This window comes from Hylobates moloch, unplaced genomic scaffold (assembly GCF_009828535.3).
Source record: "Hylobates moloch isolate HMO894 unplaced genomic scaffold, HMol_V3 SCAFFOLD_9, whole genome shotgun sequence".
NCBI classification, from domain to species: Eukaryota; Metazoa; Chordata; class Mammalia; order Primates; family Hylobatidae; genus Hylobates; species Hylobates moloch.
Genome location: NW_026652284.1, coordinates 121246789 through 121262868, shown reverse-complemented (window position 1 = coordinate 121262868; position 16080 = coordinate 121246789). Strand labels below are relative to the sequence as shown.

At 38.2% G+C, this 16080-nt stretch overlaps 1 protein-coding gene across 14 annotated transcripts in view; it reads left to right on the top strand.

The window, feature by feature from the left end:
- Positions 1 to 16080, top strand: part of PTK2 (protein tyrosine kinase 2) — a 350940-nt gene that overhangs the window by 72514 nt on the left and 262346 nt on the right. For 9 of the 14 annotated variants that reach the window (XM_058444064.1, XM_058444062.1, XM_058444063.1 and 6 more), the window contains 2 exons: positions 793 to 881; positions 5512 to 5830. The exons of 2 other annotated variants lie outside the window; for them this stretch is intronic. In XM_058444064.1, the coding sequence (XP_058300047.1) occupies positions 5731 to 5830 (100 nt within the window). In that variant the 5' untranslated portion in view covers positions 793 to 881; positions 5512 to 5730. Of the gene's footprint in view, positions 1 to 792; positions 882 to 4379; positions 5831 to 14455; positions 14687 to 16080 lie in introns of those variants that run through there. 3 more of the 14 variants (XM_058444058.1, XM_032760507.2, XM_058444060.1) reach the window with 3 other exon arrangements.

The following is a 16080-nucleotide window of genomic DNA, read 5'->3' as shown; positions in this document are numbered from 1 at the left end:
GAATTAGGGTGTTGCATGGGGATAAGAGCAGCTTATTTGTCCCATATTCTTTGCTGTGTTTCTTCTCTTCCTTTCTTTGTCCCGTTGGTCCTCACTGTGATTCATTTACCCTTTGTAGGCCTGTTTCCAGACTCTTCTCTGGAAACCTTTGTAGCATCTGGAGGTAGGTAATACTGTAAGTGGTGGTTTAACTGTGTCATCTGGCTGGTGTCCAAGTGCCTGATGCATATCCCAGCTCTGCACCTGACCAATTAGTTGTAATATTAGGTATGTTACTTAATTTCTCTGTTCCTCAGTTTCTTCATGTGTCATACATGGATTGTAATATCATCTATGTTATTGGTTGTTAAAAGTATTAATTGAGAAAATAGGTGTAAAGCACTGCAGCAAATTGGTGAAGTACATGGACTCTGTAGCCAGACTGCATGAGTTTGATTTCCAGCTTTGCAACTCAAAAGTTCTGCGACATTGTGAATTTAAGTTACCTGGCCTCTCTGTGCTTCGATTTCTTCATTTGTAAAATGGGGATAACAGTATCTACCCCATGGGTAGTTTGTTGTGATAGGTAGATGAGTCATCATTTTTAAAGTACTTGGAAGAAGGCTTGGCACAGAGTTACCATTTACCTGGTATCATGTCAAAAGTATGTTTTCATTATTGTTAGCGTTGCTATTACGCTATTTTGTGACTGGCACGTAGTACTCAGTAAGTGATAGGTATTGTTACTGTCCTCATTTTACTGATGAAGAAACTGAAGTTCAGGATGTTGAAATGATTTTCTTTGTCTCACAGGCAGAACTGGGGCTCCTTTGCATCTTCCAGTTACAAATTCAGTGCCTTCTGCAGTTTCCCCAGAGCTCCTCAAGAATAACGGAAGGGAGGTATAGTAATGGTTAAGAAACTTTGCAAAGAAAGTGAATAATGCCAGTACTGTCACCTTTTGGAACTTGTTGGTATTTCCTGTTGTCTGTCTGTCTTTGAAAGGTGATTAGATTTATTATGACTAATATTTCTTTGATCTTAACCAAGTCATAATTTTTGTGGATAGACTAAAATTTTTGAAAAATTGTTTTCATGGTGGAAACAGCAAGACGAAATGACAGGAATGGTAATTAGTAATCTTACTGGAAATGAGCGCAGTATAAGACACCTGACATTCTAAAGTTAGGATATATTGTAATTATCAAGTGCTAATTGGAGGAACCATATTGTAAAACTGTCGAAGTTATTTAAATCTGTAACTCCCTGATTAATGCAAACATAAAAGAGGTGAAAGATGATATATTTAGAAGTATACATGTGTAATATGAATAATAATTTTTTTTTACATTCCTCCTGTTGACTGGCATAAAAGCATTTATCAGTGCTTTACTTTGCCAAGTAGTGCTGCCTTGGTGTTTGTTATTCCTTAAGAGAGACAAAATTATGACAATTATATGAGAAATGTGAAAGTTAGGCTGGTATTTTGTGAACTGCTTTTGGTGACATTTACAAGTAGTTCATTTCCTAGTAGTTCATTCCCAGGGACCTTCTCATATATGGCCAGGGTTTTGTAGGTAAGTCAGATTGGACAAAATTGTACATCATGTGAAGGGGTTTAGAGTTCTCTCTTATGCTTACTGATCTTGCTTATAACATCGTTTGCAACCCTAATGATTTTTTCTAATCTCACACAGTGTTGTCATTTGCGCTCTATTAAAATTTGCAGTGAAAGTTTTAATAGTATCAGTACTAAAATTATGTGATTTTTTTTTTTTAATATGGGGTGGGAAGAGGCAGTTTACATGATTTTCCTAGACTTTATGTGCGTTTTTCTTTTCTCATATTCTTGAGAAAGCAAAGTTTTCATAATGTTTAGTTCACTTATTCATTCAATAAATATGTACTAAGCCTTCATACTGTCCTGAGATCTGGAAGTGAAGCAGTGCCCAGGATGGAGGCAAGCCATACTGTCACTGACATCCAGCACATACATATACCTTCTCTGTGACCATAGCCTTGAAAAGAAGACAAATTCTCTTTGCCATCTTCTCATTACTTAGAGGTGATAGGAGGGTGGTGGAATATGGCCTACACATCTTACCATTTTAGTAAGGCCCTGGAGACAATATGTACAGAACAGACAAAATTCCTTCTGTCACGGAGCTTGCATTTTAGTGGGGGTAGCCAGACAATAAACTGAATGTTGAAGTAAATCATGAGGTGTTTTAGAAGGTATAAGTGCTGTGGGAATAAAATGAAGCAGGGAGAGCAGATGGGCCATGCAGTTTCAGACAGGGTGGTCTTGTTGAGTAGGCGACATTCGAGCATAGATGTGGCAGGGGAAAGGGAGCAAGCCATGTGGATAACGCAGGGGCAAGAGTGTCCCACATAGAGGGACAGGCAGTGCAGAGTCCCTGATGTGGGCAGGGAGTGGCAAGGAGGTCAGTGTGGTTCGTGCCAAGAAAACTAGGGTATCCTTGGCGATAGAGGGGAGCCATATCGTGCATGGCCTTGCAGACTGTGCTAAGTATGTAGGTGCTGAATCTGGGAAAGTTGGGGAACTGTTGGTGAGTTTTAAGCAGAGGAGTAAAATTGTGTGATTGATGTTTTGGAAGGATCAGTGCACAACTCAGAAGAGTTGTGAATAGAGTGTAGGGCGGTGAGAGCTGGAGCAGAGAGACCAGGTAGGAGGACTATGGCTGTAATCCAGGCAGCCTGGGCCGGGATGAGGCCAGGAGATGTGGCGAGAAATACATGTATTCTGGTTATATCTGGAAGGTAAAATAAGAGTTTACTTTTCAAGTAGGATTTACCAGAATTGCTTTAAAATATGCCAGTACTAAAAGAGATTGGTGTAAAGGTCACAGAACTTTTAAATAAGTGGTTGGTTTTTATATTAGTATGTAGAATTCATAAATAAGGGAATATAGAGGACTGCTTACTCTTTTTCACTTATGTTGCCATTAACGGTAGTCTGTTTCTGTTCTTTTCAAGATGTCACTGGATTAGGAATTTAAAAGCATAATTTGTCTTTAATATTTATCAGGAAGAAAATAATGAACCTGTATCACCAAACTAGCCAGTACTTGCCTCATTTTGCAGCTCTTTGACCTTGGGCAAGTTGCTTGGCCTCTCTGAACTTGATTTTCGTCTTCTATGAAAACAGGGAAGTAGCTGCTTCACTGAGATTGTGTTATGGGTTAAATGCAGTTATTTTATATATAACTATAGTTGCTCGATAAAAGGTATAGGTTATTGTTAGCAGTATCACCTGTATCCTCTTCAGCTCTTCTCTGTGGCATGAGTTGGTTCTTAACATTTCCATAGCTGCTGTTTCAGTCTGGTCTCTACTTAGTCACCTTGGTCTCTGGCCTGGAGAATTTATGCTCTTTCATATCTTAACATCTTCCTATACTCTCAAGATCTTGCATATTAGGAGATGATATTTGGATATTGAAATAAATTATGAAGTAGTTGCAGGGGTAGGAGAGAAAGCCCCCATCTACTGGTCACTTTAAAGTCACAGAAACCAGGTTCATCCCTCTCCCTCATTATCTCCATCACTTTTCTTGTTTGTCCTCTCGTCCTCTCTGTCACTGCGACCACCACGCTGTGGTTACATCACTCTCTCTCCTGCTCACCTGGTCCTGTGGCAGGTGTTCAATCTGACTAAAAAATCCTTCCTGTGGTGGGGTGGTGTGCTGTGGTGTGAAGACCCTGGCATCGTAGATGAGCGAGTGGGGTTGGTAACTCCTGTGCCTCTTCCTAGTCTATGACCCTGTCTTTAGTCTTAGTGCTCTCATTTTTAAAAGAATTGTAATACCAAGTTTGCTTAAAAGATGTGAAAATTAAATGTGATCAGTACTTAGTGTGTAATCAGTACTAAATATCAGTCTTTAGTCTTAGTGCTCTCATTTTCAAAAGAATTGTAATACCAAGTTTGCTTAAAAGATGTGAAAATTAGATGTAATCAGTACTTAGTGTGTAGAATATAATTGTAGGTTACTAATGAAGGTAGCTTTTATTTTGTAACTTTTGAGAACCATAAGTTCCAAGATGGACTCAGTGTGCTTGGATTATTTGTACAGTCTATTAGTCGATGGCTCAGATTAAACTCCAGTCCGTTCTCACGGGAGTGTGTCAGATATGCTTGCTGGTGGATGTGCTCTTATCCTTCCCATCATGACAGTGGTCCTTTACAGTCTTGGTCTCTTAGTAATGGTGGAGGCTGGGGATATTTTTTCATGTATTCTAGTTGATTTAGTTGCTTGTTTCCTCTGTTCTTTTCCTAGCTTGCTTGTGTTTTTCTGGAGCCCCTTTCTTCCCAGTGTTCCCTGGGGTCAGAGTTCACACTGGTGAATGATGTGTTTTCAGTGGAGCATAGAAGAGGTCACTTGAACTCTGGCTACTATTAGGAGCCTGAAAGTAAACCTAGAGACAAAGCCATCATCAAGAGTAGCATGTTAGAAATGAAACAACTGTCCTGGGGCATCACTGGACACAAATAAGCCTCTTGTTCTCCTCAGCCTTTGTTAAGCTATTGTTTTCAGAAGTTAGTGACTTCATAAACAAAGCCTCGGTCATTTTCACTGTTAAGTAAAATACTTGATTTTTGATTGGTTTATACAAGTGTACTACTAACAAAATTACCCACATTTAGGAAAGCTATAACTGTAGAGTCTCAGTGTGTCTTATGTATGTTCAGAGAACAAAGGCACCAGGAGCCTAGTTACTAATTGTCTTACTGCTAAAGTGGAATGTGTTCAGACAGCTAAATTTTTGAGATGACCTTGACTATCTCACAGTTTGAATGGAAAAACTAAGTAGCTCTGCATTTTAAAAAGTTGCTAGTACAGATTGTAAGGGTGTTTTCTGTCTGTCTTCTTTAGTATGAGTTTATTACTCGCTTATGTTTTGAAACTAAGAAGGGAAATCATGCCTCTTGGATCCCTCAATATTCCCTAAGCTAATTTTAAAGAATGTGCCTACCTCAAATTCTTGATTTTATGTTTTCGAGAGAGTTTTTAAAATTTATACACTTACTATGAGAGTACCAACCAGGAAAAATATTTTACAACAAAAATATTTGGGTACCTATAGACATAGAGACGTAGATAGATCAGGATTTTTTTTCCAGAAAGGATTTTTATTTCATCAAAGTAATTATTTTAACTCTAAGGTCATAAAGAATTAGGTTAGTAAAATGACAAAGGCATGACTTTGAAAACAAAAATGGTTTGAGAAGCCATCTACAGACATGATCTGGGTCAGACTTGATTTGCAGCTTACTCGATTTTAGAATCCGTTGTCAGTTTTGTAAACAGAAGACTGCTGGATGAATTGAACAGAAGGGTGAGATTAGCATATTAATAAGTTACTGGCTACTGGCCTTCTTTTTCTCCTCCCTCTTTTCCCTCCCTCTTTCTCTTTCCCTGAATGAATCTAGGAACACAGACCCATGGGGTCACATTACTAGCTGGTTTCATTCTGTTCAGTAGCTTAATCTAGCCAGGATGGTCTGTGTTTCAGATTGCGGAAGCATGAGAAGATTCTGTAACTGAGAGGCATTCTTCAAGCTGCTGGAAAATATTACAGAAGGAACACCTTCCAAATTTTGCTTCAAGCTCTGAAAAAAGGAGCACACAGGGGAACCTTAGTCTTGCTTGTGGATCGAAGCAAATACTATCACAGCGAGGAACTGGGACTTTGTGTGCGGACTCCTGGCTTGATCTTTATAGGATTGGGTGTATGTTGTTGGAACTGGCAGGCCAAGAGGCCCTGAAACCAGCAGGTGCCATCTATATGGAGAAAAGCGGCTGTAGTCCATTTCCAGTGTGTTGGGCTAAAGGTATAAATAACTTAAAAATATGTTCAGTTTTATTTGAATCCATGCTTTTGCACCGAAAAGGTAGATGAATGTTTTTCTGAATTTATTTCAATATATTTACAGTTAAATTTGAGGAAAAATGGAAATTGATTTGGTATGGGTTTACAGCTATTACATAAAACCGATTAGATAGCTTTTCAAATAGCAAATGAAAATATTTTTTATGGAAATGAATTTTAAGTGCATTAAGCTATCTTTTAATGCTCTGTCCTATGTCTCAATAGTTTTATTTTTTCTAATTTAAGACATCTGTATTTATTCTGTAATGTGTAAGTTTTTAAGGAATAAAGAGGAATTTTAACTTAAACAGGGTTGTAGGAAATAAGAGTAACATGTATTTTCTTATTTTAAAAATTAGTTTTCTTTACTCACTGTAAAGATTGTATATTCAATTTGAAACTCCATATTATTGTAAGGTGGGCTTAGGAATACCATACATAAACAATTTTCTTCTTTAATGTTGTTAGGGTTTTTATTCACATAAAAATGTAAATATAAAATATAGCATTTTCATTGTAACATTCAAGACAGTATTTGGGAAACATTTAGAAGTTAAAAATGCTATGTAATTTGTGCTTGACTAAAAGCAAATCAGCTGTTTTGCTTACAGTAGAGAATATTTAAGTTAGGAAATAAAGTTCTTAATGAAGAATATAATAAAAATATTTTTGTTATTATTTCTAATATATTTCAATATCATGTTACTCCCTTAGGAAAGATTTTTAAAAGGAGGAAGCTGCACTGTTGTAAAAGGCTGCAGTTTTATAAGTAGAGGTATAGACTGATTCATTTTAGTTTTTAGGGTAAAAATTTTAGTACCACTGGGTACTAAACCAAGTTAGCACCAAACTACAGTTTCACCATTAAAATCGCTTTTATTTAGTTGTTGCTGTCATCTATTGATTGTTTCCTAGGCTTTTAAACATTTACAAAACGTGATATTAGAACTATTTTAGTATTCACTTTGTTCACTTGATTATGTAATTAGATACTCAGAGTAAATATTTTGCTGAGTTAAATTTACACTCTTGGATTTTAAAGGGCTTTGGGAATGGGAACTTTTTAAAATTTTAGTTTCTCAGCATCAGAAATGTATAGTATAAGTGAGTGTGACTAATAGTGTTCAGAGCCAAATAATTCTATACTTGTTGAAAATTTTGGTCTTTTCCTGGATTTGCTGGGATTCGTTTGCATATTGCCACCTCCGTTGTATGATAACATTGTGTTAGCACTGATGATTAACAATAAGGCTCTGATTTCCTTCACAAAGCCTAAGCTGTATTCAAGATCTACACATCCTGTACCAACGGGATATTAAATTATCAGCTACTGGATTTCTTTTTATTCAGTGTGACTTTAAAACAGTGAACTTTGGAAGAAAAGAGATTATAGTGTTTTTGCTCACCCCAAAGCGATTGATGGAAACAACTTATTTTTCGGTTAAGTTTGCTGGCTGTCAGAGCAAATGAGTAAAACTATTTTTAACTGAAATATGCATTATGATAGAAGTTAGGGTTGGGTGAGAGAAAACAGAGCTCACACGTATAAAAGATGGGAAAAGGTAGGGATAGTGTTAAGGGTCAGAATCAGTTTCATATGTAGGGCTGCAGCAAGCCATCTCCTCATATACATGGTTTTGCTTTCGAGTTGTTCAGACGAGGTTCTGACAAAACCTAGGAGCTGTCATCCTGTTCCTTCTTGGTGCTGCACACACTGCTTCCATTGTGATTGCCCAGTGTATAACTATCTTAGTAAACTTCCTCTCTCTCCCCTCATGTTACTCTTGTACCAGGACAGGAAGGCAGGAAACCTTGTTTTTATGCTGGTTAATTTTTATCTGTGTGATAAGGACAAAGATGTTGGTGTATAGGAATTGGCTGAATTGGTTATATTCAAGTATAAAAGTTACAACTTGTGGATAAAGACAGTAAAAAGCTCAAATCCAAGGAATATACAAATCTGTATCTGCAGTTAGACATTCTACACATTTGATTTTATCAGTCACATTAACCTCAAAAAGCACAGCAGTGTCCCAATTTAAGAAGACACATAAAATACCAGGACAAGCTAAAAATAATAGAGCAGACTATATTTGTATACCTTGAACTGAAACCTTTAAGGTATCCTTAAAGCAGTCTGGGAGTGTTTGAACCAAGCTCATCGTGTGGTTGAATTTGGTGTAGAGAATCCACCTTAGGTCCCATCCAAGGAAGATTATATTTTAAAGTATTAAAAAGGACTTTGTTTTAACATGGGTTCAACTACATCATGATTTTCTGGGTTTAGAAACAGTTTTGATTCAGAATATTGAATTAAATGTAAATGTTCACAGTGGTATTTTAGGTTGCAAGACTATCAAATGCAGAAAGCCCTGTTTGGGGAGTTATTTGATTGTATCAGTTTTTACATTAATTATTTCATGTTTTTGAAAGGCCAGGAAGGACTAAAGAGTGTCAGAGATTTGGTTGTTAAATGATCTGATCTCTTGATTTCGCCAGCTTTGGGCCATTGTCCTGTTGCTCATTAATAGCACAATTATTTTGGCTTTTCAGTGCCTCAAACACCCCGAGCTCAGGCATTTATACCTTCTGTTGCACCTTCCTAGAACCATCATCTCTGCATTCTCTGACTAGCCAACTCCTACTTAACCTTTTAGGTCTCAGCTTAAATGAGCTCCCATGAAGAAGCAGGTGTCTTCATCTTTTGCTCACTGCCATATGCTTGGCACATACTAGGTGTTTGTTAAATATTTGTTGAATGAATCAATGACTAGTGTGCAAAGAAAAATACCTAAGAGTAGAATGCATGGCACTGACAATAAAATGCAAAAATTACCGTGGGAATCTTACTCCAGTGCTCTCATTCCTGTCAGTCTAAACCAAGTTTTCTCTAATGTTCCCTCCTATATCCTTTTCTTCTGGTCTTGTATAGCACTTACTGTGATTTGTCATTATATATTTTACTTTTTTGGATTTCTGTCTTCTATTAGACTGTAAACTTCACAGACATAATATCAGTTTTTTTTCTTCTTGACAAATAGTTGACATAAATGATTATTACTTTAATGAATGAATAAATTCTATATAGGGTTAGATTTGATTTTAAAAGGCTCTTTCAGAGCTAAAATCTTGTGATTAATACAGTGTTTTATAGGTAAATCTAGTTTTAGGATCATTCAGCTGTCTGAAATAAATCTTCCATGTCAAACTTCTGGCCATTCTAATTTCGTTGAGTTTGTGTTTTCTTTTTTCTCTTAGAGTAAAAGTATTTACCCAGGGTTTAACATAGCACTCTGCCGATAGTGGGTGGCTAATAAATGAATGAATGCTTATGATGCCTTGGTCTTGAGCTGTTGTTAATTCCTATAGATTTATTTTAATATTTCACTGAACTTTTTGCAGTTTCTTCTTTTCTCTTTCTTCTCCCCCTCCTCCTCCCTCCCTCCCTCTCCTCCCTTCCCTTCCTCCCTCCTTCTCTCTCTCCCCTCCTCCCTCCCTTCCCCTTCCCTTCCCTTTCCTTTCCTTTTCTTTCCTGGCAGAGTCTTGCTCTGTCGCCCAGGCTGGTTCAAGCAGTTCTCTTGCCTCAGCCTCCCAAGTAGCTGGGATTACAAACGTGCACCACCAAGCCTGGCTAATTGTTGTATTTTCGGTAGAGATAGAGTTTCACCATGTTGGCCAGGCTGGTCTCGAACTCCTGACCTCAAGTAATCCACCCGCCTCGGCCTCCCAAAGTGCTAGGATTACAGGTGTGAGCCACCACGCCTGGCCAATTTTACAGTTTCTTTCTGCTTTACCTCAAATCATGGCATTTTAAAAGAGAGCTGTGCTTCTTATAGTAATAGCTAAAACTTATTCAGAAATACTACATGCCATGCTGTGTTCTGAGCATTAAACATGCACAAAAAACGTACATGTTATCCCATTCTGACAAATGTTTGTAAGCTCTCTGAGATAGGAAATAACATTATCCCCATTTTACAGATGAGATAATTGAGGTACTGAGAGATTAAATAACTTGGCAATTGTTGCTCAGCTAATACAGAAGGCAGAGCAAGATTCCGAACAGTGGGAATCTAACTGCAATGCCTATATTCTTCATCACTATGCCATACACGCCCAAATAGAAAAATGATAGGATCATAATGGAATTGTCTATTTTGTGTAATTTTTGCATTTTGATATATGTACCATGTCATCTACTCTCAGATGTTTGCATGGTATTCATTCATTCATTCCACAGATAGTTATGAGCATCAAGTATATGCCAAGCCCAATGTACTTGGCATATGCCAGTGAGTCAAAGATACCTACTCCCTCATGTAGTTATTCTTCCAAGTGAGGGGAAACAGTGAATGATAAAAATAACAAGTAAATAAATTGGTTAGTGTGAATGAAGGTGTTAAGTGTTACGGTGAAGGTGAGGTCAGATGACAGTCTTATATAGAATGTCTAGGTGTAGACTGCATTGGAAAGGTGCATTTTGTTGAAGACCTGAAGGAGATATGGGAGTTAGCCAAGTGGATACTTGGAAAAAGAAAGTTCCAAGTCGATTGTATAGGTAGAGCAAAGGCTCTTGCTGGGAGAATGGCATTGTGGCCGGAACAGAGTGAATACGGGGTTATGGCTGTCTTTCCAGTTCTTCGTGCCTACGAGGTAGTGGTTTAACCAGAGACACAGGCATGGGTTAAAAGTGAGGCCCACTAGAAACAAGCCACAGTTTGCCGATCTATTACAATCCACATTCCTTAAAAATAGCTCCATGAGAGGAGTGAATTGGCCTTTAAATATCCTCCTGTGGGAAACATGCCTCATTCTGGTTCTCTCAACAGATGTCTTAACAGAAAGACTGGTGAACTCTCCCTTTTCATTTCTATTTTTGAATATTAGTAACATCAACTCATGCACAAACATAAGGCAATGGGTATTAAACTTTATCTCATATTCTTTTTCTGGTCCTCCTTATTAGTATTTGGGGAAGAGACTGCTAGTTTTGCCCAATTTTTTCCTCTTTGTATATAATTTTAGAGCTGTCAGTGGATAGGTTTTTTTTTGTTTGTTTGTTTGTTTTTTGAGACTGAGTTTTGCTCTTGTCACCAGGCTGGAGTGCAGTGGCGTGATCTTGGCTCCCTGCAACCTCTGCCTCCCAGGTTCAAGTGATTCTCCTTCCTCAGCCTCCCAAGTAGCTGGGATTACAGGAACCCACCACCACACCCTGCAAATTTTTAAATTTTTTTTTTAGTAGAGACGGGTTTTATCATGTTGGCCAGGCTGGTATCGACCTCTGACCTCAGGTGATCTGCCTGCCTTGGCCTCACAAAGTGCTGGGATTATAGGCGTGAGCCACCGTGCCTGGCCTGGATATAGGGTTTTTGCCCAAATATGACCTTCTAAGTAAAGGAGAATAACAGCATGCCCCATATTATGCTTATTGACTGGGTGTTCCATGTGTTTAGCATTCCCACTCCTCAGTGTCCTGGTTTGGGCAATAAATTATATGGGAACCCTAAAGTGTGTCCTCCTTTGATCACCTTATGTATGTATGTGTGTATGTGTGTACCTATGTATGTATGTGGCATGGTCTCGCTGTGTCATCCGGGCTGGTCTCAAACTCCTAAGCTCAAGCAATCCTCCCACCTCGGCCTCGCAAAGTCTGGGATTACAGGTGCGTGCCACCACACCCAGCCTGATCACACTATTTAAAATGGACTCATCCTCCTGCCATCACTGTATCCCCATCCCTGTTCTCTGTCTTGTCTTTCTATTTGCTCCAAACCACTATCTAACATACCTGATGGTTTATTTATTTACTTCTTTGGTTTAGCTGCTGTCCCTCAGTGAAGTGTACACCCTATGAGACAAGGGAATCCTATCTGTCCTGCTCATTGCCGCATTCCCAGTGCCTAAGACGCAGTAGACTTTTTTTTTTTTTTTTTTTTGAGATGGAGTTGCGCTCTTGTTGCCCAGGCTGGAGTGCAATGGCATGATCTCAGCTCACTGGGTTCAAGCGATTCTCCTGCCTTAGCCTCCCAAGTAGCTGGGATTACAGGCATGCACCACCATGCCCGGCTAATTTTGTATTTTTAGTAGAGATAAGACCTCCATGTTGGTCAGGCTGGTCTCAAACTCCCAACCTCAGGTGATCCACCCGCCTTGGCCTCTCAGAGTGCTGGGATTATAGATGTGAGCCACTGCGCCTGGCTGGTAGACTCTTGGTTTAAATGGATGAATGAATTAAATCTTGTCTTCTGGGAGCAACAGAGGTTTCAGTCACTAGAAGCAAATGAGAGAGTGATGGAGATTTTTGTGGAAATTAAAAAAACACTTGTTTTACGAAGAAGGGAACAACAGACACTGGGATTTACTTGGGGTAGAGGGAGGAAGGAGAGAAGCAAAAAAAAAAGAACTCTTGGGTACTAGGCTTAATACCTGGATGGTGAAATAATCTGTACAACAAACCCTCATGATACAAGTTTACCTTTATAACAAACCTTCATGTGTACCCCTGAACCTAAAATAAAAGATTAAAAAAAAAAAAACCCAAAACTTGGTTCTTTAAGGGTTAGTGACGCTGATTTTTGTAAAATGTTCACAAATCTTTGATCTCAGATTTATCTATAATTGTTTAAACTGCAAGGAATTTATTGTAAATTCAGTGGTTTTCTGTATTTTTTTTTAACAGTTTTTGGTTAGAGAAAAATCTAACTTTAAAACAGTTATCCCTGAATATTTTAATTTTGCATTTGAACATTATTTGCATACATTTTTATAATGTCATTGATTTGTAGCTCACATAGTTTTAGAATTGGATTTAGGTGTGTATTAACTTCACCTAGAAAAATAAACTAAAATACATTTTTATTTTTATTTTATACCTTTCTTAAAAATTGTATAAAATGAGTCATATTTTAAGTGTTTTATAGAAGTTTGATGTTGAAATGAAACTAATGATTAGTAAATTTTTTATTTGACTAAAACAGTAGTGAAATCTTTGGTTCATTTGGTGATACCTTTGGTTGATTTTCCACGTTCTTATTCTCATAGATTTTGATTATTTCTTTGTTACTGATTACAGTGTTCAATTGAATTTGTAGGCTTGTGGATAGGAAGTCTCAGTAGTTTATAAGTTGAGTTAGTATATTTCCTTTTTTAAATATTGGGGCTGTGTTGAATCCATGGATTGCTTTGGGAGAATTGACTTATGAACAATATTGAACAATACAGTAATGAACATTGTATATCCAGTTATTTAAGTCTTGTTTAATTTTTCTAAGCAATGTGTAATAGATCTTAATGTGGTGGTCTTGGTGTTTTTTGATTATATTGTAAATAATAATTTTTGGCTTTTAAGTTTAATTTTCTGGCTGGGCCCAGTGGCTCACACCTGTAATCCCAGCACTTTGGGAGGCTGAGGTGGGCAGATCGCATAAGGCCAGGAGTTCAAGACCAGCCTGGCCAACATGGTGAAACCCTGTCTTTACTAAAAGTACAAAAATTAGCTGGGCGTGGTGGCGTGTACTCGTAGACCCAGCTACTCAGGAGGCTGAGGCACAAGAATCACTTGAACCTGGGAGGTTGAGGTTGCAGTGAGCAAAGATTGCACCACTGTACTCCAGCCTGGGCAACAGAGTGAGACTCTGTCAAAAAAAAAAGTTTAATTTTACAATTCTTGGCCTAGTGTATAGAAATAGATTGTCCTGTTAGTTTATCTTGTGGCCTTATTATAAATTCGCTTATTAGTTCTGGTGATTTGAGTATAGAAAATCAAAATAAATCTGTTAATGTGTTACTGGCAAATAAAAATTGTTTTCTTTTCTGACCTTTGTATCTTCATCTATGTCTTTGCCTTGACCAGGACCTCTATTATAGCGTTGAGAAATGGTGAGAGAAGACAGATTTCCCCTTTTTTCCCCCTTAGGGAGAACATGTTCAGTGTTAGGTTTGTTAACTCTAGTTTTGTCTGTTTTGTTTTTGTGGATATCCTTTTTCTTTTTTTTTGAGACGGAGTCTCGCTCTGTTGCCCAGGCTGGAGTGCAGTGGCACGATCTCGGCTCACTGCAACCTCCGCCTCCCAGGTTCAAGCTATTATCCTGCCTCAGCCTCCCAAGTAACTGGGACTACCAAGCTCGGCTAATTTTTGTATTTTTAGTATAGACAGAGTTTCACCATAGTGGCCAGGCTGGTCTCGAACTCCTGACGTTGTGATCTGCCTGCCTCGGCCTCCCAAAGTGTTGGGATTACAGGCGTGAGCCACCGCGCCCAGCCGATATCCTTTTTCAAATTGAAAAAGGTTCCTTTTAATTCTTAGGTTTCTGAGAGGCTTTTTTCTTTTTCTTATTATTATGAGAGGGTGTTGATTTTTGTCTAATGCTTTTTCTGCATCTATTCAGTTGCTCATATGAGTTTTTCTGTTTTAATTTTTATAATGTGATGAATTATAGTGTTTAAAATTTGTATTTATCTTTATTTTTTGAGAAATGAGGTCTTGCTGTTAATATGTTGCCCAGGCTGATCTCAAGCTCCTGGACTCAAGAAGTCCTGCTGCCTCAGCCTTCTGAGTACCTGGGATCACAGGCACGAGCCACTGTACTCAACTATGAATTTTTTTTTTAATGTTAAAACAATCTGCATTGCTGAGATAAATCCCCCTTGATCATGACGTATTATCCTGATTTTTTGTTTTTTTTTCTTTTATAGAGACAGAGTGTTACTCTGTTGTCCAGGCTAGAATGCAGTGTCATGATCATAGCTCACTGTATCCTTGAAGTCCTGGGCTCAAGCAGTCCTCCCGCCTCGGCCTCCTGAGTAGCTGGGACTACAGGTGCGTGCCGCCACACCTAGCTAATTTTTAAATTTTAGTCATTTTTTGTAGAGCCAAGGTCTCGTTTTGTTGCCTAGGCTGTTCTTGAACTTCTTGCCTCAGAAGGTCCTCCTGCCTCAGGCTCCCAAAGTGCTTGTATTATAGGCATGAGCCACCACGCCTGGCCTATTCTATTTTGGTATAGTTAAATTTGATAATACTTTGTGCAGATTATTTGTATCTATGTTTATGAGGGATATCTGTAATTTTTTCCCTTGTAATCGTTTTATCAGGTTTTCATATCAAGGTACTGGTGTTAATAAAATAAGTTGGAAAATGTTCCCTTTTTATGTTTACGTATATGATTAATTATGTAAAGTTTAAGAAACACATTAATCTGTAGTGATAGTAATGGTAGCCCTTTCGGTGGGGTACTATTAATTAGAAAGGGACATGAAGATAAAACATTGATGGAAATGTTCTGTGTCTTGGTCTAGGGTGGTAGTCATAAGGATGGAGATAAATGTACACACATATGTATGTGTGTGTATTTTAAAAGTCATTGAGCTGTTCACTTCAAGATTTGTGTATTTTATAAATTATATTATTAAAATCAGACTATAAATGTGTCTCCCACTTAACATTGCATTTCTGAAAATCAAGCATTTTTCTGTTTTGCAAAGGGAAAATTGTATACATCAGCAGAAAGCATTAAACCAGTTTCTTAAAAAAACAGTGAAAAGACTAGATGTGAACAAAATCTAAAATGTAAGATTGAAAAGATTTAAAACATGGTTTCTGATTACCAGACAATATGGTTAACAGTTGTTTGTATGTGGAAAATGTGCCGGCTCTTCACTAAATATTACAATGTATGATAAAGCAATATACCATGAAATAAAATTGCCAGAAAAAAAAGGCAGACAAAAACCTACAATTAAAAAGAAAGTGCTGGGTGCTGTGGCTCACGCCTGTAATCCCAGTGCTGTGGGAGGTTGAGGTGGGTGGATTGCTTGAGCTCAGGAGTTTGAGACCAGCCTGAGCAATATGGCGAGACTCCGGCTTTACAAAAAATACAAAAAAAAAATTTAGCTGGGCATAGTGGTGCGGACACTTGTAGTTCCAGCTACTTGGAAGCCTGAGGTGGGAGAATTGCTTGAGTCAAGGAGGTTGAGGCTGCGGTGAGCCGTGACTGCACTCCAGCCTGGGCGACAGAGCAAGACCCTGTCTCAAGCAAACCTATAATTATGAGGTGAGATTTGAGGCCTGTAGAAAGTTGGGGAAGGAGGTGAAGAGCTTGAAGCAGTCCTTGTAATTGGTCAGGGAATGGGGCAGATGGTTTTGGAGAGAATGGGGCAATTCAGGCCAAGAAGTTATTGAGATGTCCAGTCACTTCATGTGACTATAGAGCTGGG